Consider the following 21,655-nt stretch of genomic DNA (forward strand, 5'->3'; position numbering starts at 1 on the left):
TGGTAGATACTGACAAACTGTCCTGCAAAGAGATCGTACTGATGTACGTGTCCACCAGCTTCATACTCGTGTCCCTTTCTCCGCACCCTCCTCAGTTCTCTTCCAATAAAAATCAACCGTTTTGATCTTTGCTATCTAATTGGTAAGGAATGGCATTTCTGTACTGCCACGTTTGAAATGTCTTTGTGTGTGTGAGGAAGATTGGTCCTGAGCTAACATCTGTGCCAACCTTCCTCCATTTGCTGTGGAATGCCGCCACAGCATGGCTTGACAAGTGGTGATAGGTCCATGCCCGGGATCCAACCTGTGAACCCCGGGGCGCCGAAGCGCATCGCGCAAACTTAACCACTATGCCACCAGCTGGCCCCTGAAATGTCTCATTAGGAGGCTGAAGATCTCCGTATTCTTAGTTGGCATGGTAACCACCTCTAGCCTTTGTAGCTATTTCTTCTAGTTGTTATTTCCATGGAGCTAAATAATGTACTTATGTGGCCATTCGTTGATTTATCAGCTTTAGACATTATCTATTAATTTTTGCTCCAATACATGAAGATTTAGCTCACTTACAGTATTCTTGCATGTCCTCTGTCTTTCTGCCCTTCCATCCTTCTCCTTTTATTTATGAGAAATATGACTGGTTTTCCATTTATGGTAGTGATTTCTTCTTAAGTAGACTGTATTTTTTGGAGCAGTTTTAGATTCACAGTAAAAATGAGTAGAAAGCACAGAGTTCCCATATAACCGTGCCCCCTCAGACGCTCAGCCTCCCCCACTGTCAACAGCCCCCACTAGAGGGGGACATTTGTTACAATCATGAACTTACATGGACACATCATTGTCACCCAGAGCCCATAGTTTATATTAAGGTTCACTCTTGCTGGTGTGCATTCTATGGGTTTTGACAGTGAGTAATGACATGTATCCCCCATTACAGTATCATACAGAATAGTCCCTGCCCTAAAAATCCTCTGTGCTCGGCCTATTCATCCCTCCCTCCCCCCAGCCCCTGGCAGCCACTGATCCTTTTACTGTCTCCATGGTTTTGCCTTTTGCAGAATGTCATATAGTTGGAATCATACAGTATGTAGCCTTTTCAGACAGGCTTCTTTTACTTACCAACATGTTTAAGTTTCCGCTATGTCTCTTCATGGTTTGATAGCTCATTTCTTTTTATTTATTTATTTATTTTTGAGGAAGATTAGCCCTGAGCTAACTGCTGCCAATCCTCCTCTTTTTTGCCGAGGAAGACTGGCCATGAGCTAACACCCGTGCCCATCTTCCTCTACTTTATATGTAGGACACCTGCCACAACATGGCTTGTCAAGTGGTGCCACGTCTGCACCTGGGATCCGAACCAGTGAACCCCAGGCCTCCGAGAAGCAGAACGTGAGAACTTAATCGCTGTGCCACCCGGCCAGCCCCATCTCATTTCTTTTCAGCACTGAATAATATTCCATTGTCTGGAGGTACCACAGTTTATTTATTCATTCACCTACTGAAGGACATCTTGGTTGCTTTCAAGTTTTGGCAATTATAAATAAAGCTGCTAAAACAATCGTGTGCAGGCTTTTAAATGGACATTAGTTTTCAAATCCTTTGGGTAAATAACTCATTTGGGTAAATATCAAGGAGCACGATTGCTGGATCATGCAGTAAGAGTATATTCAGCTTTGTAGGAAACCACCAGACTGTCTTTCAAAGTGGCTGCACCATTTTGCATTCCCACCAGCAATGTATGAGAGTTCCTGCGGCTCCACATCCTCACCAGCATCTGGTGTTGTCAGTGTTTGGGGATTTTGGCCATTTTAGTAGGCGTGTAGTGGTATCTCATTGTTGTTTTAATTTGCAATTTCCTAATGATGTACGATGTTGAGCATCTTTTCTTATGCTTATTTGCGATCTGTATATCTTGTTCCGTGGGATGTCTGTTTAGGTCTTTTGCCCAATTTTAAATCAAGTTGTTTGTTTTCTTGGTGTTCAGTTTTAAGAATTCTTTGTAAATTTTGGATAACAGTCCTTCCACAGATGTGTCTTTTGCAAATATCTTCTCCCAGTCTGTGGCTGGTCTTCTCATCTTCTTGAGTGATACAGTTTTTAACAAATGAATTATTTTAAGTTTAAAAAGTGAGTCCAGTTAAAGAAAAATATTCAGGAAATAATGGTCAAGGCGGTATGGATATAGCGAAAAATGAAGGCGTAGCCAACGGACTCAGGTTTGGGCAATACTGACGCTGCAGCTGGAGCCTGGTACACAGCCTCGCTCCCAGGCTCCCTACATGGCCGTTATTATGGCTATTATTACTATTTTAATAACACTGGCAGCTATTGTTGGTATTATCGCTATTATAATTACGGTACAGTGGCTATTACTGATATTCTCGCTATAACAATATACTATTGTTATCTATTATATCGCTTTGATGAATGTCTGTGTCGCCTCAGTGGAGACCCCTGCAAAGCTGTTGCGGTTTATTTCACTGCCACAAGCTGTGCAAAGTTTGGATGGAACGAATGCAGGTGGATATCAGTTCGTGACAGGTAGGAGGTGGGTCTGGGGCGAGGTCCGGCCAGGAGCCTCCGCCCAGCACGGGGCGGGCCGCGTGGCGTCGATGTCCGACGGCGTCCGGTCCCCAGCCTGAGTCCGGTCATGGCCCAGCGCCGCGCGGCGCGGATCCTGCCCCTGGCGCTCGCCCTGGCCGCGGTGGCCGCGGTGTCCCGGGCCCGGGGGTCGCTAGGCGCTCTCTGGTCGGGGCAGGGCTGCGCCGCGCTGGGCCGCTGCTGCCCGGGCCGTGACCCGACCTGCGCCGCCCGCGGGCCCCCGCGCTGCTTCTGCGACCAGGCGTGCGGGGCGGGGCGGGACTGCTGCGAGGACTACGCGCGGGCCTGCCCAGGTGCGCCCCGGGAGCGCGAGGCGCCGAGGGGAGCGACGGTATGGGGGTGCAGCGGAGGGAGGAAGGAAGGGAAGAAGGAAGGAAGCCGCCCATGGAGTGGGTTCTAGGCATCGGAGGCGCGCGAGCAAGGAGGAACGCGGGCGCGCAGGACACCAGGGGGAAGAGTGGGCTGTGGAGGTGCGCGCGGAGAAAGATGCGCGTGGCAGGGACAGGGGCGCGCGAGTCTCGGGGGGCGGAATGGACAGGGGCGCGTGGAGAGTTGAGGGGTGTTTGGGAGGAACAGGTGCAAGGACTGCGCGCGGGACGTGGAGCACGGTGCGAGGGTGGGAGGGCTCGTGGAAGAGGCGCAGGAGCCAGGCCGGGGTGCGGGACGCGGGGCCCCGAACGGCAGTGGGCGCGTGCAGGCGTGGAGGGGCGCGGGAGAGGAGGGGGCGCGCCCACGCGCTAAGGAGGGAGGAGGGACGTGTGTGCGGTCAGAGGGGCCCGTGAGGCCTCGAGGGGTGCGAGGGAGGAGAGGGCGCTTGGGTTCGAGTGGGGTGCCAGATTTAGCAAATAAAAACACAGGATGCCCAGTTAAACTTGAATTTCGGATAAACGACCAATAATGTTTTTCGTAAAAGTATGTTTAAATATTGCATGGACCAAACTTACATTAAAAATCATGAATTATTTTTCTGAAATTCAAATGTAACTAGGCGTCTTGTATTTTATCTGGCGGCTCCAGCTGGGGGAAGGGCGTGGGGCCTGGAGGGGCGTGAGGGAGGCGCGGGCGCACGCGCTGCATTGTGAGCCAGGGGTTCCCAGGGCAGATGGAGAGGGAGTTGAGAAGCCGAGGGAACTCGGAGAGGAGCGACGCTGAGAGAAAGGAGAGAGGACCGGGCCGGGTGTCCGGGAGGGGAGGGGCGGAGGAACGGGGGTGGGGGGTAGGGGGTGGGCGGGGAGCAGGTAAAACCAGGTCAGGTGGGCGGAGGCAGCGGGGCCTGATTCGAATGCAGGCAAGGCCACCTGTGGTCCCGGTGCTGGCCGGCCGTGGCCGCCAGACCAGGGTCCAAGCCTTCCCCAGAAAGGCCCCCCGCAGAGCAGTGTCCAGCGGGCTCTGAAATTAGGGGCAGATTTTGTTGAGTCTCTAGTGGGGAGGCCTCTGTCCTTTGTAAATGCCAGGCGTAAATTTTTCACACCCACTGGAGACGAAACTCTAAATTCTGTCACCTTGTCAAGTGGATATGATCCAGCTTCCCTGGGTCAGGGAGGAGAGACGGCGGTTGGGCCCTCTGTACCCTGAGACGTCAGTGGCGTTCCTCCAGGAGTTTACATTTAAAAGAGAGGGCACCTTTCAAAAGTCCACAATTGGAGGGACCCGCCGTTTATTGGGCACTGAGCTGCTCTGTGCCCAGGAGCGCTGGGGATCTGGTATATAATAACGTCCCCATTCAGCAGATGAGGAAGGCACCGCGCAGACAAGGGGGTGCTTTGGCCAGCCCAAGGGGACCCAGCAGGCGTTAGCCCTGGCTCTGATCCTGGGTCTTCTAGGCCCGGGCTGCTCCCCACAAGTTTGAGTGGCCACTGGCGGAAATTCAGGCAGCAGTGAGAGGAAAAAGGAATTTTGGGTGTGATGTCTTCCCAAATCGCAGCAAATGAAACTCCCCCAGGTTAGACTTGCGGAAGGACTGTCTTGGGAACACTTTCCTACTCTGCTTTCCGCACAGAGCGCCTGCGGCTGGAGTCGCTCAGAGTGCGGCGCTGCACCCGCGGGGGCTCCCCTCCCACAGCCTGGACTGGGAGCCCAGGAAGGGGCCCGGCAGAGGGATCAGGGATAGATTCCCACCGCCTGAGGTCTGACCCTCGCCCTCAGAATCTCGCGATGTTATTCAGCTCCCCAGCGTTTTGCAGGGTTGTGTAAAGAGCTTGGGCTGGTGGGCCCAGGAGCCTCAACGCCTGGCCTCCCTCTTTGTTTCGCTCCTTTGGGAAGGTGTCAAAAGGCAGCAGGCCTTGGATCTGGGCTGGGTGGAGCCAAGGTCTTGTGAATAGACCGGGGAAAAGTTTACTCTTCTACCTCCCAGGGGAGCAGGGGACGTGGGGATCAGTTACCAGGGAAGAGATGGAGAGAAGTGTATGATTTTTCATGAATGATTTAGATGAAGTTGACTGACTTTACTAATTGGTTGTGGTGGAGGGAGATACTGAGGATGACTAAAAAACCCCCAGCGTTTACTGAGTGCTTATGACGTGCCGGGGAGGGACTGTTTTAAGGGCCTTACCTAAATTGTCTCCTGTAAGCCTCCTAACAACCCTATGGAATGGCCAGTGTTATCATGCCCATTTTACACTTGAGGCACTGAGGCCCAGAGGTAGTGGCCTGCTCAGAGTTGCACAGCTATTAAGCAGCGCATCTGGGATTTGCACCCCAGCAGTCTGGCTCCAGACCGCAATATTGTGTGGCTGTCGAGGGTGGGAGGGACGCCTGAGCGGAAGCGGGGTGGAAGGGAATCTCTTGACACTGCCCACCTTCCATCAAATTGCTGGCCGCCTGCTGTGCACCCAGCTGTGCATGGTGGGGGCTGGAAAGATGGGGCTCTGGGCCCCCCTCAAGCTTATAATCTGTCTTTGGGAGACGGGGTAGCTGTGAAAGAAATCAACAATTTTAATCCGAGCAAGATGGGGCTTGGAAATGGTTGGTGAGGATGGGGTGGAGGCAGGGAGAGGGTGGGGCTGGAGTGACTAGCAAGGCCTTAAAGGATGGACATTGTTACTTCACATTTTTCAAGTTCTTTACCGAACATTTTCAGATATTTTATACTCTTCTATTATTATTATTTTTTTTTGGTGAGAAATATTGTCCTTGAGCTAACATCTGTGCCAATCTTCCTCTATTTTTTTTTTTTTTGAGGAAGATCAGCCCTGAGCTAACATCTGCTGCTAATCCTCCTCTTTTTTGCTGAGGAAGACTGGCCCTGAGCTAAGATCCGTGCCCATCTTCCTCTACTTTATATGTGGGATGCCTACCACAGCATGGCTTGCCAAGCAGTGCCATGTCCACACCCGGGATCCCAACTGGGGAACCCCGGGCCGCCAAAGAGGAACATGCGCACTTAACTGCTGCGCCACCTGGCTGGCCCCCTATTTTATACTCTTTAATTCTCATTTCAGCCCTGTAAGGATCAATGTCCCCATTTATGCACTTAGATATTCATTGTACTAGTCAGTACTCTTAGGGTTGTGGGACAACTTCTATTGACTTAAGCTAATAAGGGAATTTATTGGCTCAGGTAAGTGAAAAATAATCCATGGATTCTCACTTCAGGCATGGTTGGATCCAGGGACTCCAAGGATGTCATCAGGACTCATCTCTTTCCTCCTTTCATCTCTGCTTGTGTTAGCTTCATTCTAAGGCATGCTGTCACCAAGTGGTGGCAAAGATAGTACCCCATAGCTCCAAACTGGCATCCTTAGTGGAATGAGAGCATCCTTTCCCAAGTTGTTCCAGTCCAAATCCAAGGGCTGGTTTTCCTGGGCCTGGTTTGGGTTACATGCTCATCCGTGATCCAGTCAGTCACTGAGCCTAGGGAGAAGGAATGTGTCAATTGGCCATGGCTGGGGCACATGCCCTAATCCCAGGAATGAGAGAGTGAGGTCAGCCCTGTGCAAACCACATGGACTGAGAGTGGGGAAGGTTGGATCCTCAAAAGAAAACTGAGGTGGTGTTATCAGAAGGGAGTCAGGGGCTGGGAGGGCAGAAGTGACAGTTGCCCACTTCTGAGCTGCGGGAGACCATGCATTTCAGGGAACTTGTAGTAAAAGCGTGCTGAGACTTTCAACAAGAGGAGGGAGGGTGTGACTGGGGATGTTTTGCAGGAACTCTTAGATTTTTAGCCACTAGGCTTGAGGGGGTCTCTACGATCCACTATCAAAAAAGACCTTTTATGAACCACTTCAATAGGAAACAGGAACCGCAAAAGGATTTCAGCTGGCGGGCTGGAGCTGCATTCCAGGAAAATCCTTTTGGTAGACAGTGAGGATGATGGAGGGTCAGGGGGCCAGACGATGAGGTTCAGAGAGGAAGGTGGGGTTAGGATCGTGCAGAAAGGCATTTCTCGGCAAGCCGGGGCCTGTTGGCATAGGGGCAGAAGGATCCAGGGGACTGTGGGAAATTCGGTCTGGCTCCAGCAGGCTCAGCTGGCCTGATGTTATCTGGGTCTCCAGGGCTGGATGAGCAACCCTAACCGCCTGCCCCCGACCCTCCTCCCGTCGCCCCTTTTCAGCTACACTGATAAGCTGGAATTTCTCCTTTACCCAGAGAAAGGTGGGATGGCTTTTGTTTGGGGAAACACCGCCATCTGGTGGTACCTTCTGCAACGCCAACCTGTGGTCCTATTTCCTTTGTTGTTGCTGAGGCAAGATGGGCTCCCTCGGTATTCACTGGCTCGATCCTCGCTGGGCCCCTGTGTGCCAGGCGCTTGCTTGGCGCTGGGATTCAGCAGGGAAAGGACCCTGCCTCCATGGAGCTGACTGTCTAGTGGAGCAGGCTGGCAAGATATGAATAATCCCGTGAATGCACCGAGGTCACGACCCCAGGCCTAGGTGAAGTGGGATGACAGTTCCCTGGGGGTGGCACATGCTTCCTGGTGACTTCACTCATGCCGGGTGACATGCAAAGAATATATGTGGGGTTGGCATCGGCCTAGTTTTCTGCAAAATCTCTCACCTGCCTGGCAGGGCAGGCAGGGGATCACGGTGGGACTTTGGTGCTCCCTGTCGGTCCAGTCGCCCAGGCAGTGCCCAAATCTGGTCTGCAGTCTCCCTGTCAGGTTGTCCAGCCACTCTGCAAACACTTCCAATGGCCAAAACTCATTTCTTCTCGAGCTTCCTCTACTATAGATTATCCTCTCTGGCCTGGACCACTGCAGTAGCTGTCTTGCTGGTCTCACTACTTCCCAGGGTACAGTCTCACCCCACCCAGCAGCTAGGGACATCCTTCTACAACCTTAAATATGATCATGTCACTCCTCTGCTCAGAACAATGCAGCAATGGCTTTTCTTAGAATGCTTAGAATAAAATCCAAACCCCTCACAGGAGTCCTCGAAGCCCTGGGTGCTCCCACTGTCCCCTCCCTCTCCGACGTTACCTCCTGCCACCTTCCTTCCTGCTTGTTATGCTCCAGCCACACGGGCCTTCTTGCTGTCCCTCCAGCATCCAACCTTGACCCTGCCTCAGAGCCTTTGCACTGCCTATTCCCTCTGCCTGGAACTCTTCCCTCCCAGATACATGCACAGCTCCCTTCCTTCCCTCCTCAGATGTCCTTTGACCCCTCCATCTAAAATAGTTTCTTATCATCCCACCCCGATGCTCTTATTCTGCTTTGTTTTTTCTCAGCACGAGTCACTTGTTGAAATTACATCATATATTGTGTTGTTTTTTGTCTGTTTCCCCCATGGAACGTCAGCTCCCTGAGGGCAGAGGCCTTTTCTACTTTGCTCATCTGTGATCCTGGCTCCCGGCCCAGTGCTTGGCACACAGTAGGCCCGCAGTAGTTGTGGAGTAAATGCATAAAGACCTCTGTTGTCTCGGGCATTTGAGATCTACTCAGTGCTCCGCATTTGTCATTGCTGCAATCCTGGGAGACAGCAGTTTGAATCCAGGGTTTTCTGACTCCAGCGCCTTGGCTCGCCTCCGATATTCCACCCCCTTTAGGCTCCACTTGCCTCCTCTGTGAGATGGATTTGACAATAGTGCGAATGCATATTGGAGTCGGGGCCCGGCATGTGACCGGTGGTACACCCAGAAGGGTTGAATGGAAGACGTTTGATGAGGGCTCTATTCACAATGATGGGGGGGGGCGGCGCAGGAGGAAATGGCGTTATTGGAGCCTGGTGAGAGCAGGATCCATGGCTGAGGGTCCCCCACCGAGGAGACAGGCTGAGGCGGGTGGCCGGGGACAATGAACACCTGGGCTGCGCTCCCTGCGGTGCCCCCACTGGCAGAACTCACTGGCAGCCGGGGGACCAGGGAGCCTCTGGGATGCACGGGCCTCCTGGAGGGCACACGGCTCAGAGGCATCTGGAGAACGCAGCCTCCTAAGGTCGCTGTGAGGGCCACATGAGCTTGTGTGTGGGACTTGCCTGGTCCAGCACCAGTGACATAACTGATCTCGTTGTTAGGTGGGTGATGGAAGCAGTCGATGATTGTTAGGCTGTGGTTCCTCGTTTCCTCCCTCCCTCCCTTCTCTGAGCATTTCAGCTCTGCTAAGAGTTGAGATCTGTGTGAGGAGCGTGTGACTTCCTGAGGTGCTGAGGCAAGGCTGGCTGTTTTTAAAAGACAGTAATCTCATTCGCTCGGTTCCAGGATGCACGCTTGTCCTCACATTTTCACGTAGCTGGACAGGACGTGTCTCATCGCCGGTGAGTGCTTCTCCTGAGGACGGGCCTTGACTTTCCTGTTCACCGCGGTGTCTCCTGGCTCACAGTAGATGCTTGGTAAACACGTGTGGAATGAGTGAACTCATTCTGACGGTAGTAGCCGCCTTGTGTGTGCATGAGCGCATGTGTGTGTCACTGTCAAGCCTTGCTGGCACATCCACAGACATTCTCTCCCTGGGGAAGTCTACAGATTCCGTGTTTCGGCCAGACCGCCTTCCCTGTCTGGTTTGGCCCAGTCCTGGTCTGGGACTGTGGGTGGATGAAAAAGCTGAAGGTCCCAGAGGCCACATCATCAGAAAAGACATACCCATTGAGCCCCGACTGTGGCAGCACACGGAGCGTCTCAAGGACACGGACCCCAGGCATCTTCCTTCTTTTATGTGATGAACTATTTCAGACATGCTCCAATGGAGAGAGAATAATACAACAAACTCTCCTGGGAAGCTAAGAAACCAGCCTGACCAGCGCTACTGGAGCTTCTGTCTTCCCCTCCCCAGTGGCCCTCCTTCCCTCTCTCCTCAGAGGTAACCACTGTGCTGAAATTGGCATTTTAATTCCCGTGCATTTATATATATCAATATACACAGTCAGTTCTCATGATGCACAGTAGTTTTGTTCTATAAAACACTGTGTTGATGAATACTGAACCATTATCTCCAGGGGAAATATGGACAAAGATTATAATCTTAAATCCTAAATCAACTCATTCTGGTAGATTCTATTTTATTTATTTTACAAAAGAGAAAAATGAGGCCCAGAAGTAAGTGACCAGCACGAGGCCGCCCCACTAACAGATGCTAGAGCTGAGATTCAAACCCCGTCCCTCTGGCCCCAGAGCCAGCGCTGCTTGCACGACTCCACACGGCCACCTGCCGCCTCCATCTGAGGAGGCGGATCAACGCCTTGGTTGACCTTGGCTGTGAAGGCGCCCTTTGGGTGACTCAAAATTTTTGCTGTTCTGTGTATGTCTGTGAATGACTACAAAGAGCTCTCAAGTATTGATTTTGGGGTTACAAATAAATTTTAGCAAATAGACAAATTCGTAAATACAGAATCAGCAAATAGTGAGGATTGACTCGTAAATATGTACTTAGTGTGTGTGTGTGTGTGTGTGTGTATATATATATACTTAAATATCTATAGTATCATATATTTATATAATACCTGTGTGGATTCTTAGACAAAATATAGCACTGTTTTGCAGATTTTAAAACTGTGTGTAAATAGTATCACACCAGAAATAGCTTCTGCAAGAGGCTTCTTTCCACCCCCTGTTGGTGGTGGTGTAGCTGTGGTTCGTTTCACTGCTGCAGAGGAAGAGCCAGTGTTCGCGGGGCACTTGCTCTGTGCCGGGAGCAAATGCTTTATGTCACATCTGGTTGAACCCTCAAAGTCGCCCTATCAGGTGAATACTGTTCTTATTCCCATTTGACAGCAGAAGAAACTGAGGCACAGTGAGGTTAAATGAGTTGCCATTAGCACTTAGAAAGTGTTTATTGAAGGAACAAGTGATGGAAACAACCTAAATGACCATTGCTAGGAGGATGGATCAATAAACCGTGGGATTCTAAATTGAGGTCGATGTGCAAACAGTTGTCGTGGAGAAGCTTTCACCGAAGGCGTGGGCTCAGGTCTGCAAGTGTTCTGGCTCTCATTGCGGTGTTTTTGGGGGTTTGGCTCGTGGGGAAGGTGCAGCCCTGGTCGCTGGCCAGCCCAACTGCGTAGAAGTTGCCCTTGGAGATGCCGCCTTCTCTTCCAGCGGTCCCCTGCGCTGTGGCAAAGTGGAGTGGCTGGAGTCGCTGTGTCAAGCCCTGCCAGGTCTCTTACCGTGTCCGCCAGAGGCATGTCCTGCAGGAACCAAGGAACGGGGGTGCCCCCTGCCCCCCGCTGGAGGAGCGGGCTGGCTGTGTGGAGTACTGGAGCCACCCAGGAGTGGAGTGCCAACAGTCCTTGCGTGAGTAGGGGCGGCTGGGGGCGGCTGTTAGTGGGAACAGCCTGGCTGGACGGCACGGCCCTCCACGAGTTCCTGGGGAGGGTCTGAGGTTGGGGTGGAACTCTGCCTTCCTTTGCTCTGGTCCCCCCTCCTCACCTTGTGAATGAGGTAAGTAGCTCTGACTTCCTCTGGGGATCTCAGAGGAAAGAGAGGGGATCTCTCTTTCTACTCATCTCTCAATGTGAATCAGCCGGGACTTGGTTTGAATGCAGATGATAGGAAACCCAACTTGAACTGATCAGAGCCAAAATATGTGGCTCATGTAACTAAAATTCCTGGGGCTACATTCAGGCATGGCTGGATCCAGGGCCTCAAGCAGTGTTGCTAGGAATCTCTCAGCTCTGTTTACCTCTGAGTTGGCCTCATTCTCAGGCTGGCTCTCCCTTTGAATCTGGTGGGGGTGGGGGGAAGGGTCAGCCCCATCTGAATGAGAGTAGGGGAGGGGTGTTCTCCAAAGGGAGATTGGGGAGAATGGTTGCAGGGCGGGCAAGACAAGGGAGGCCCACTGCATTGCACACCCTGGCAAAGAGGTTTTATATCACTATGGAAACAGGTGACGCTCATTTTACAGCTGAAGTTCACCAACTGTGTGAAGCGGTTTTCCTGAAGGGCTAGAATGGCAGGCCGCAGGGTTAAACTGTCCCCTTCCACTCTCCCCGTGCCACCGCCTGGCGGGGAGGCTAGGTCATCCTACAACAGGGATCTTACCGTGGTGCCACCTTCCTGATTAAATTCTCCAGGGACCACCTGGTGCTCCGGGAACCCAGACTCCTCCTCTGGCCATGAGCGCTGGCTCTTGCCTCCTCTGGTCTCATCTGCTTCTTCCTTCTGCCTGTGTTTTATTTAATTAATTATTTAATTAATTAATTTATTTTGAGGAAGATTAGCCCTGAGCTAACTGCTGCCAATCCTCCTCTTTTTGCTGAGGAAGACTGGCCCTGAGCTAACATCCGTGCCCATTTTCCTCTACTTTATATGTGGGACGGCTACCACAGCATGGCTTGCCAAGTGGTGCCATGTCCGCACCCGGGATCCGAACTGACGAACCCCAGGCCGCTGAAGCAGAACATGTGCACTTAACTGCTGCGCTACCAGCCCGGCCTGTGTTTTAAAGGGTCATTCTGACCACTGTGGGGACAGCTTATGAAAGGGGTCAGAGCGCAGCAGGGGGACCAGGGAAGAGGCTACTGCAGTGGGGCAGGCGAGAGAGGACAGTGGCTGCACCAGGTGGTGGCAATGGGGTGATGAAGTGGCAGTGCCCGGAAATTGTTGCCCCTCTGCCCTGCCTCACCTTGCCTGGTTCATCATTTCCTGCATAGATGCCACTTTTCCCCAGGAGGATTTTCCTGACTGCCCTACCATGTGCCAAGCTCTTTGCCACATTACTTGACTCTGTGAGGCCAATGTTCCTATTCTCATTTACAGAAGGGGAAACCAAGGCTCAGGAAGGCACGAAACTTGCCCAAGACACATGACTCATTGTAGATCATCTTATTTAACTCTGACAGTAACTCTATGATGTAGGTTCTGGTATCGTCCCCATTTTGCTGAGGAGACTGAGGCTCAGAGAGGTGCAGTAACTTGACCAAGACCACTCAGAGATAGGAGGGGGAGCTGGCACTAGAACCTGGGCTTCTCTGGGCCTCTCCTCCCTGCTGTAGACTGCACCAAAAGAAGCACCATGGGTGCTGGAAGAGAGGAGGGAAGGGAAATTGTGTGTTAAGAGTATATGGCAAAGACCAAGTCCTGTCTCTAGGGCAGCCGCAGAGAGAGGGGCCTGGGATGCTGGAATGACCTTCCTTTAGGCCACAGCATTCGTTCAACGCCCAACCTTTGATTCAGCTCCATCACTCAGGGAATAGGGATGGGGAGGGACGTCCTTTGGCTTTTTTATTTTCCTAACGTATCACCAGCCTCTTGTGGACTCACTCTCAGTTCTCTTCCTCTGTCTGCTCTAGGAAAGAAGAGACTTGGAAGCTGGCCCAACAAAATAATTTTATTAATTTATTTATCCATCCATCCCTCTCTACTTCCTTTTTCCATCTTTATGTCTTCCCACCCATTCATTCATCCATCCATCCACTTTTCCATTCATCTGTTTTTTTTATCCATTGATCTCTCCATCCTCCTGTCATCTCTCCATCCATCCTTCCTGCCACCCATCATCTCTTCTGTCAGACATCTCTGTCTCTCTTTTCTTCTATCCTCCCATCTTCCATTTATTTACCCATCATCCATCCATTCTTCCTTTCTTTCTTTCATCATTTTGGCTGTCCATCCATCCATCCATCTATCCATCCATCCATACAGTCAACTCTTTTATCTACCCTTTTTTACTCACTCACTTATTCATTCATCAAAATCATTCATTTGAAAAACTTTTATTGAGACCCACTATGCAACCCACTGTGCTAGGCTCTGAGTCCCGGAGAGAAATACGACCCTGCCTCCAGCATTGCATTAAGGGTCCCAGTGGGGACCACTCCCCAGTTACAAGGTCCCACAGTCTCCTTAGGACTGCCATATATAAGCCCCGGCCACCAGGAGTACCTAACCCTGCTTCCCGTGGTGTCTGTGCCTGGGGGGTGCTCGCCTACCTAACTCTGTTTTCTCCTGGGCCCACAGTCCCTGCTCTGATAACCACAGGCAGCTACGGGAAAGAGCGGAAAAAGCAAGGTGTCCCCAAGGAGCGGGAGACAGCAGGGTAAGTGGAAGCCAAAAACGCAAAGTCAAACTAAAGTTTGTGAATATTTTCTTCAGATTAAACTTTCATCACATCTCTCTCTCACTTCGATAGCTTCACTATCTCCTCATTTCTTGTCCTGTTACATCTGTAAGCTCAATTAACATGGATTTTTGAAGGCCTTAATCATTGGTCTCCATTCACCTTCATTCCTTCCTCCCTTCATTCATTCACTCAACATTTACTGAGTGCTCATTAGATGACAGGCACTGTGCCAGACCTTGAGGCTACAGCGAGGAACAAAAGAGACAGAAATACTTGTCCTCGTGGAGTGGACTGTCTAATCGGAGGAGACAGACTATAAAAAAAATAAATAGCGTGTCAGATGATGCCAAGTGCTGTGGAGAAAAATATATCAGGGAAGAGGGTGAGGGTGCCAGGGACGTCCTCACTTGACCTTTGAACTGAGATCTATCTTAGGAGGAGGCTATCTGGGGGAAAAGCAGGTCTGGAAGAGGGACCAGCATGTACAAAGGTCCTGAGGCAGGGCATGCCTAGTGTGTTCAAGGATTAGCAGGACCTTGTGTGGCTGGAGTGTAGGGAAAGTGAGAGAGTGGGAAATAAGGTCAGAAATATATTGGGGGGAGGGATCAGATCTCATAGTGCCTATAGGCTGTGGTGGGAATTTGGGCACCTGCGTGAAATGGGAGACATGGGAGTGTTTTGAGCAAAGGAGTGACATGATCTCCCTTAGGTTTTCACAGGATCCCTTTGGATGCCGTTTGGAGGATTGATTGCAGAGAGGCCAGGAGGGAATCAGGGAGGCCAGTGGGGGGAGGGGGGGCTGCTGCGACTGAAAGAATAGGGTCTGAACTCAGGCAGTGGCAGTGGAGACGGGGAGGCGGGGTGTACTAGTTAGGATTCTTTTCATTGCAAGTGACAGAAACTCAGCTCAAACGGGCTCGAGTGAGAAGAATTGCTGGTTTACGTAACTGCAAAGGAAGTTCTGAAATAGAATTACTGTGAGCATGGCTGAAGCCAAGAGGTCACATAACGCGGTTGGTACTTGCTCTCCTCTCTTGTTCTCTCCCTCGCGCCATATATTGACTTCCTTCTCAAGCAGCCAGCCTCTCTCCTTACAGTGGCCAAGATGACCACCAGCCTTCCCACGGCCTCCCAGCGTAGCCCCTCCAGCGGAGGGTCCTTCCTCCCGGTCTCCATATGTCATTTCTGGAGGAGACCCTGATCGGTCTGCTAGGGTCCCAGGCCCATCCCTGAAGCAGTCACCATCGTCTGGAGGATGGGCACTCTGATGGGTCACCTTCAGTCATCTGCCCACTCTGGTGGCAGGTGTGGGGAGCCAGGACCAGCTGCCTTGATGGAATGCCCCTCCGAGACCACGTAGGGGGAGGGCAAGAGCTGCCCAGATGAAACACCAAACAGGGCAGAGAAGGTGTGTTGGGAAGAGAAAAGTTCCATTTTTCACAGGCTTCCGGTAAGGGACAGATTCCGGAGGAGTTCTGGGGGTGGCTCCAGGAGGAAGGGGCTGAGGACAGGTCTTGGGCCGTCCTAGAAGAAAACTGGCTTTCCTGAGGCCTCCCAAAAGCTGCCGCCACCAGAGGGCCCCAGCCCCACACGGAGTCACCCCGAGGCCTTGACAAGCTGCGTCTCCTCCAGCAGGGGGGACCCATTTACTGTGACTTGTAGAAAAAGTTGGTTAGGAGTAAAATTTTGGCAAATTGAGTCTTATTTCAGATAGCCCGGAATGGGGAGCTTCCCTTTTAAATAATTCCCATGGCGAATCTTTTCTACGAAACAGGATCTTTTATGAAATGCAGTGGCGTGCTTGTTGAGGCTTTTTGGGTTTAGGTGGCATCACCACTTATTAGCTTATTATTGGGCAAGTTGTCTCTCTCTCTGATCCTCAGTTTCCTATTCTGTAAACTGGGGCCACACCTACCTCGCGGGGTTTGCCCATCCCATTGGAGCAAATGGTTCATTCAGCAAATTCTTATGGAACCAGGTACTGTTCTAGGAGTTGGCTACAACAGTGAACAGAACGAAACAGTTCCTGCCTTTGCAGAGGCTGACCTTGTAGGGCAGACGGATGAGAACTAACCTGTGTCGCCTTTTGGATGTGGTGCTGAGGAGAGGGCCTGACGCATGGGAACCCGCAATGAGAGTCACTTAAAGAAGCAGGAGCCGCATCTCCTGCTGGATGCAACCTGTTGACGCAGATGGAGTTGCCCGAAAGGGCTCTGTGTCGGAGGGAAATAGTACCAAGCTGGACCTACACAGGCCTAGGTGCACAGCAGGTGCTCCATAAATGCTCACAGGTGCGCGGGGTGGTGTCTCCCTGTGTGGCTGCAGGTACTGTGTCCAGTTCCGGCTGGGGCCCATTCCCGGGAGCTGCCAACAGGTGAGGGCACCCCATGCCCGGTGGACAAGGTATCTGACCCAGGGCCACACGGTGTGTGTGAGGTGTGAGTGGCCTGCCCAGGACGCCAGGAGCCGGCGCTGCTACGGGGATGGCGGTGGGGCCGAAGGGTAAGCAGAGGGCCTGGGGCCTGGGGAGGTGTGACTGGAGAGCCTGGGGCTTCTCTGCTGCCTGAGAGATGAAGGTGCTGCAGGAGCGAGATGCTGGATGCTGCTCCCTGGTCAGGCGGGGCCCAGGGAGGTCCTGAGCCCAGTGTCCGAGGAGGAGCAGCTCCTGCCGCTTCCAGCTGTGTGAACTTGGGCAATCTCATAACCTCTCTGAACCCCAGTTTCCTCATCTGAAAATGCAGATAAGAAGAGGACCTCCCCAGGGAGCAATGGTGAAGGTTAAGGAAGATCGTGCAAGCCGAGGACTTAGCATAGCTCCTGGCATCCAGAAAGAACTCAAGAAAAGGGAGCTGGTATTGTCATTAAATCCTCACAATTCCCTGAATAAGTCAAGTTTGGTTACTCTCATTTTATAGATGGGGGACCTGAGGCTCAGAGAGGCAGTGTGACTTAGTCAAGGTCACACAGCAGGATTTAACCCAGATTTGGCTTACATCGGCTCCCTAGACTCAGAAAGCACTTAGCATACTAAATGTAACAGTAGCTAACATTTATTGAGTGCTTACTATGTACCGACTATTTTAAGTTCTTTGTATTCATTCATTCAATAAATATTTGTTGAGCACATACTATTGAGCATGTGCCAGGCAATGTTTTGGGCACTGGGGAGATGCAGTGAATAAAGCAGATGTGGCCCCTGCCCTTCTGGAGATGACATTCTGCTGTGAGGAGACAGACGTTAGACAAATAAATCTGTAATTTGTCAGACGGGAGATAAATGTCAGGGAAAGAAAGCAGAATGAGAGGGAAGTTCTGGGGTTGTTATTTTTCAAGGAAAGTGACACTAAGGAGGTGACATTTGAATAGAGATCTGAAGGAAATGCGGGAGGGAGCCATGTGGATGTCTGGGGGAAGGGCATTCCAGGCAGAGGGAACAGCAAGTGCAAAGGCCCTGAGGTGGGAGCATGCCGCCATTGTGGCCGGAGTGGAGTGAGCAAGGGGGAGCGTGGAAGGAGGTGAGGACACGTTAACACACAGTATGCCGTTGAAACATTCCAAGAACCCATAGTGGATGCTTTTGGGATCTTTGCTTTCCAGATGAGGAGACTGAGATGCAGAGGTGCCCAAGGTCACACATCTAGCAAGTGGCAGAAGTGGAATTTGAACTGAAACCACTCAGACCCCTGAGCCAAGCTCTGGAGACTAGACAAGACCGTTTCCCACAGGGACGGTACTGGTGGAATGAGAGCTCTCTGGGGTCTCCAGTTCTTCTCTCATTTCTCAAGGTGTCGATTTCCTTCCTCTTGAAATGGAGCAGCCCCGCTCATTGCAAACCCAGGGCTGACGCCAGATGTGTGTTAGGGACACGTGTCTGAACGAGAGGCATCGGAACTGCACAGATCCGGGTTCAAACCCCACCTCTGCGCCTTCCAAGCTGTGTGACTCTGGGCAAGCCCACCCCCTGACCCTGATAGTCCCCACCACTCTGACTGTGGGGAGGATCCTGAGCCCTTTGCACAGCACCTGGCCTCTGATGGATGCTCAGAAGTGAAAGCTGCCACTGTCGTGTCTAACCTATGAAATGGGTATGATAATAGGTACTTTGTGAAAATGAGACACAGTAGATGTGATGGACCTGGCACATAGCAGGTGTCCAATAAATAGATGGCAGACAATATTATCACACTCTAAGGAGGCCCTTGCTGCCCTCTGCCCCCAATGTCTCTCCTACTTACCTGTCCTAGACCTGAGATCCTACCATTAGAGGTTCATTCTTTGGGCTAGAAGCTTACCTCTTAGAACCTCAGTTTATATATCCATTTTTGGATAAGCTTTTCTAGTTCTAAGACTCTGATTAATCCCACATTTCTCTTTTTGAATGCAAATACTCCCAAGTGAAGACGATGGCACTTTGGTGAGGCTGAGATGAAATTCGCAGGAACCCCTGACTCCACCAGGTTTGGGCAGGAATGGAAAGCAGAGCAGGGCTGTGCCAGAGAGAGGCCTCTCCCCTGCTCCCACCCTCCCCGGGGCCAGGCTCACCGAACAGGTGGTGGAAGGGCTGATCGGGGCATGAGCTCACCAGGCAGGACTGGGCAGAGGCGGAGGATCAAAGCGAGGATGGAGATGAGCTGTCAGCTGGATTCTTTCCCCGGGCAGCTGGCGAGGGCAGTGTGCAAAGGGCCCGGCAGGGGAGGGATCGACCTGTCAGTTGTTCCAGTTGGGGATTTTCGGAGGGTTTGTTTAGCCTGAGAAGTGTCTCTGAGTTTGGGACAAGAAGAAGGAACACCTGCCATAGTCGTGCACCTACTGTGTGTTGGGCACCAAGTAGGGGCTTTACATGTGAGTTCTCATTCAGGCCTCACAAGCTTAGAACAGGGCCTGGCACATAATAGGCACTCAATCAGGGTTACTTACTATTGTTATTATTTTGTGTTTCTTAAAGATTTGAATTAGACCTACAGAGAATTGGCTAGAACACATATGAGCAGGTTAACAAATGTTTGGAAGGGAGGCATACCTGGTTAGTCACACCCAGGCAAGGAGTAGAGCCTGACTAGCTTCCTGTCCTCCCCCGGGCCCCCTCCTAACCACAGCCCACCCCCCATAAAGGAAGCCACCGTCCTGAATTCTGCGGTGACCCCTTGTCCAGTTTTCCTTCTGGATCCCTGAGCTCTATAATTTACTTTTGCTTTTTTTCAAATGTTACATAAATGAAATCACACGATGCGTGCTTTGGAATCCGACTTCTTTGGCTCGTCGTGAAGTTTGAAGGTTCGTGCGCGTGCCTGCCTTGTAGCATCAGCTGGTTCATTCTTGGTGCCGAAATGGTCAGCCATTAGTATCATGCTCATTTCTATTTTCTCTGCACACGCATCTTGTTGGACCCTCTCCTTTAGAAAGGCGCAGGTGGTGGATATTTCTGCTTCCTTTTGAGGAGAAGGCGGCTCCTAGGAGCTGGGTCATCAACTGATTTCAGAGCCTGTGCTCTTAACCATGGCACTGTGTCGCCTCCCAACAGAGGAGGCAGAGGGACACAGGGAGGTTTAGCAACTAGCCTGGTTTTCCTAGCAAGCATGTAAAAGCACTGCCTCACCAGACCCTAAGAGCTGAGCCTGGATTGCCCCATGTGGCCTCTGGGGTCGGCGCCCTGGGGCCAGCTCAGGGCCAACTTCTGCATCAGGCACATCTCCGTCTCCCTCGGTAGACGCAGGGCCCAGGGTCTACGCACTTCTAGGACCCACGAAAAATTTTAAATTTTAATTTCTTTTAAAATCAGAAGACGAAAAGATGTAATAATGAAAATTGAATAATGAATCCAGCCTGGAATATTCGTCTCTAGACAAGGCAGTCATAAACTGGGATTTAAAATATTTTTTGCGTGGAGGAAGAGGCCCACAAAGGCCAACGGCCCTGGAGCCCAGGAGAGTCCTAATGTGACTGAAGCAGCCCCGTCTCTTGCAGGAACCAGCTGTTGCTGTGGCAGGCGGCCGGCCACCCCCGGTGCCGAGGGACCTGGGAGAGGCTGGGGCGGCCCCGGGACTGCTCCTGCCCCGAGGTCCACAGCCTCGTCTTCATCTAGCAGCCGCGGGCCCCCGCTGTGCAGACCTCCTCTCTCGGAAGCCTCCCTGGCTGGCACTGAGAAGCGGGGTCTCAGGGTCCCGCAGGACGAGGGAGGGGGAGAGGTCTGCAGATGGGAGATGGAGGGACAGCCTTGTCCTTACGGCCTTCCACGGACACTGAGAATAGCTCTGCGTTCCGCCCGGTGCCAGCTGAGTCATAGCCTTACTCACAGTCCCTCTAGCTCAGGGCACCCCGATTTCATCTCCTGAACCCCCTTGTGGCTTTTCCTCTGTTCTCCCTGTCTGCACACCTCCTTCTGTTGACTCTCCACTCTCCCCCTTTTTTTACTTAAATAAATTTATTTTAAAAGGAATCTTATTCTTAAATATTTGTGTTTAAAGAGGAAATGTTTTATAATAAATAGAAATGAAGATAAATAAAACAAATATTTGTTAAGTACCTACCGCATGCCAAGTACCGTCCTGGCCATTATACATGTTGCCTCATCGGATCCTGAGTTGGGTGCAATTATTGTCCCCATCTTACATGTGAGGACATTGAAGCACAGAGAGGTTAAGCCATTTGCCCGAGGTCACACAGCTAGTGAGGGCAGAGTTACGTCTACTGCTGAAATTCCCTGCGCTAGTACATCAGCTCCATGAGGGCAGGATTTTGGTCTGTCTTGTTCCCTGCTGTGTCCCCTGTGCCTAGAACATGCAATAATGCTCAATAAATATTTGTTGAATGAATAAAGGAACGAAGAGATGAATGACCAGCTGCCATCATTAGAAGGCAATCAGAAAATTGAATGCGATGGAAACCAAACAAGTGTGGCTTGGGAGCTGAGCATGAAGCCCGCGCTGTCCTTGTTCAAACAAGAAATTAGCGCGCGGTGGAGAGACGGTGCCTAATGGAGACTCACTCCTTGACAGGTTAGAATTACAAGAGACTTGAAAGGGGGTGTTCTTTTCCCCTGGGAGTCAAATATTATTAATACATTTTTTAACACCTTTATCGAAATACAATTCGCGTACACGCATTCACACATTTAAAGTGTACCATCCAGTCCTTTCTTTATGTCCACAGGATTGTGTAACCATGGGAACGCCTAAGTTTACACCATTTTTGTCCCCCCAAAAGAAATCTCGTACCCGTTAGCAGTTCCTCCCCACTCGTCAGACCCCTCCAACCCTAAGCAACCACTCACAAATCTACTTTCTCGTTCTGTGGATTTTCCATCCTGGACGTTTCACAGAAATGGGATCTTACAAACGGTCTTTTGTGTCTGGCTTCTTTCACTTAGCATAATGTCTTCACGGGTCATCCATCTTGTAGCGTGTACTGGCATCAGTTATTTAATGCCACATCCTGGGTTTGTGTAAAACCGTCTCACCTATGGTCCCGCTTCGGGAAGCTCCGGTGGAACGGAGGGAGAATTTTGGGGGGAGTTGTGGCTCACCCCCGCCCCTCGATCGGAGTGTGCCGGCCCAGCTTTCCCGTGTTTGGACCCAGGCGCTCCGAGGATGGAGTGGTGGTGGGAGCGGGGGGGCGGGCTGTGTCTTTCAG

At 51.5% G+C, this 21,655-nt stretch overlaps 1 protein-coding gene across 1 annotated transcript; it reads left to right on the top strand.

Moving 5' to 3' along the window:
* Positions 1–2,647: 2,647 nt before the first annotated feature.
* LOC124248213 (somatomedin-B and thrombospondin type-1 domain-containing protein-like) lies at positions 2,648–20,421 on the top strand. Its single transcript, XM_046678055.1, has 5 exons — positions 2,648–2,891; positions 11,065–11,259; positions 13,924–14,002; positions 16,352–16,528; positions 19,991–20,421. The coding sequence occupies exons 1-5, from the start codon at positions 2,648–2,650 to the stop codon at positions 20,106–20,108; spliced, it is 813 nt and encodes a 270-aa protein (XP_046534011.1). The 3' UTR covers positions 20,109–20,421.
* The last annotated feature ends 1,234 nt before the right edge of the window (positions 20,422–21,655 follow it).

This window comes from Equus quagga, chromosome 12, assembly GCF_021613505.1.
Source record: "Equus quagga isolate Etosha38 chromosome 12, UCLA_HA_Equagga_1.0, whole genome shotgun sequence".
Taxonomy (NCBI): Eukaryota; Metazoa; Chordata; class Mammalia; order Perissodactyla; family Equidae; genus Equus; species Equus quagga.

What these genes read in the sequence shown, in the direction of transcription:
- LOC124248213 (XM_046678055.1), top strand. Translation starts at nt 2,648, where the DNA reads ATGGCCCAGCGCCGCGCGGCGCGGATCCTGCCCCTGGCGCTCGCCCTG. An exon ending in CTACGCGCGGGCCTGCCCAG is followed by an intron (nt 2,892 to 11,064) that starts GTGCGCCCCGGG and finishes CTTCTCTTCCAG; the next exon opens with CGGTCCCCTGCGCTGTGGCA. An exon ending in AAGGAGCGGGAGACAGCAGG is followed by an intron (nt 14,003 to 16,351) that starts GTAAGTGGAAGC and finishes GTGTGGCTGCAG; the next exon opens with GTACTGTGTCCAGTTCCGGC.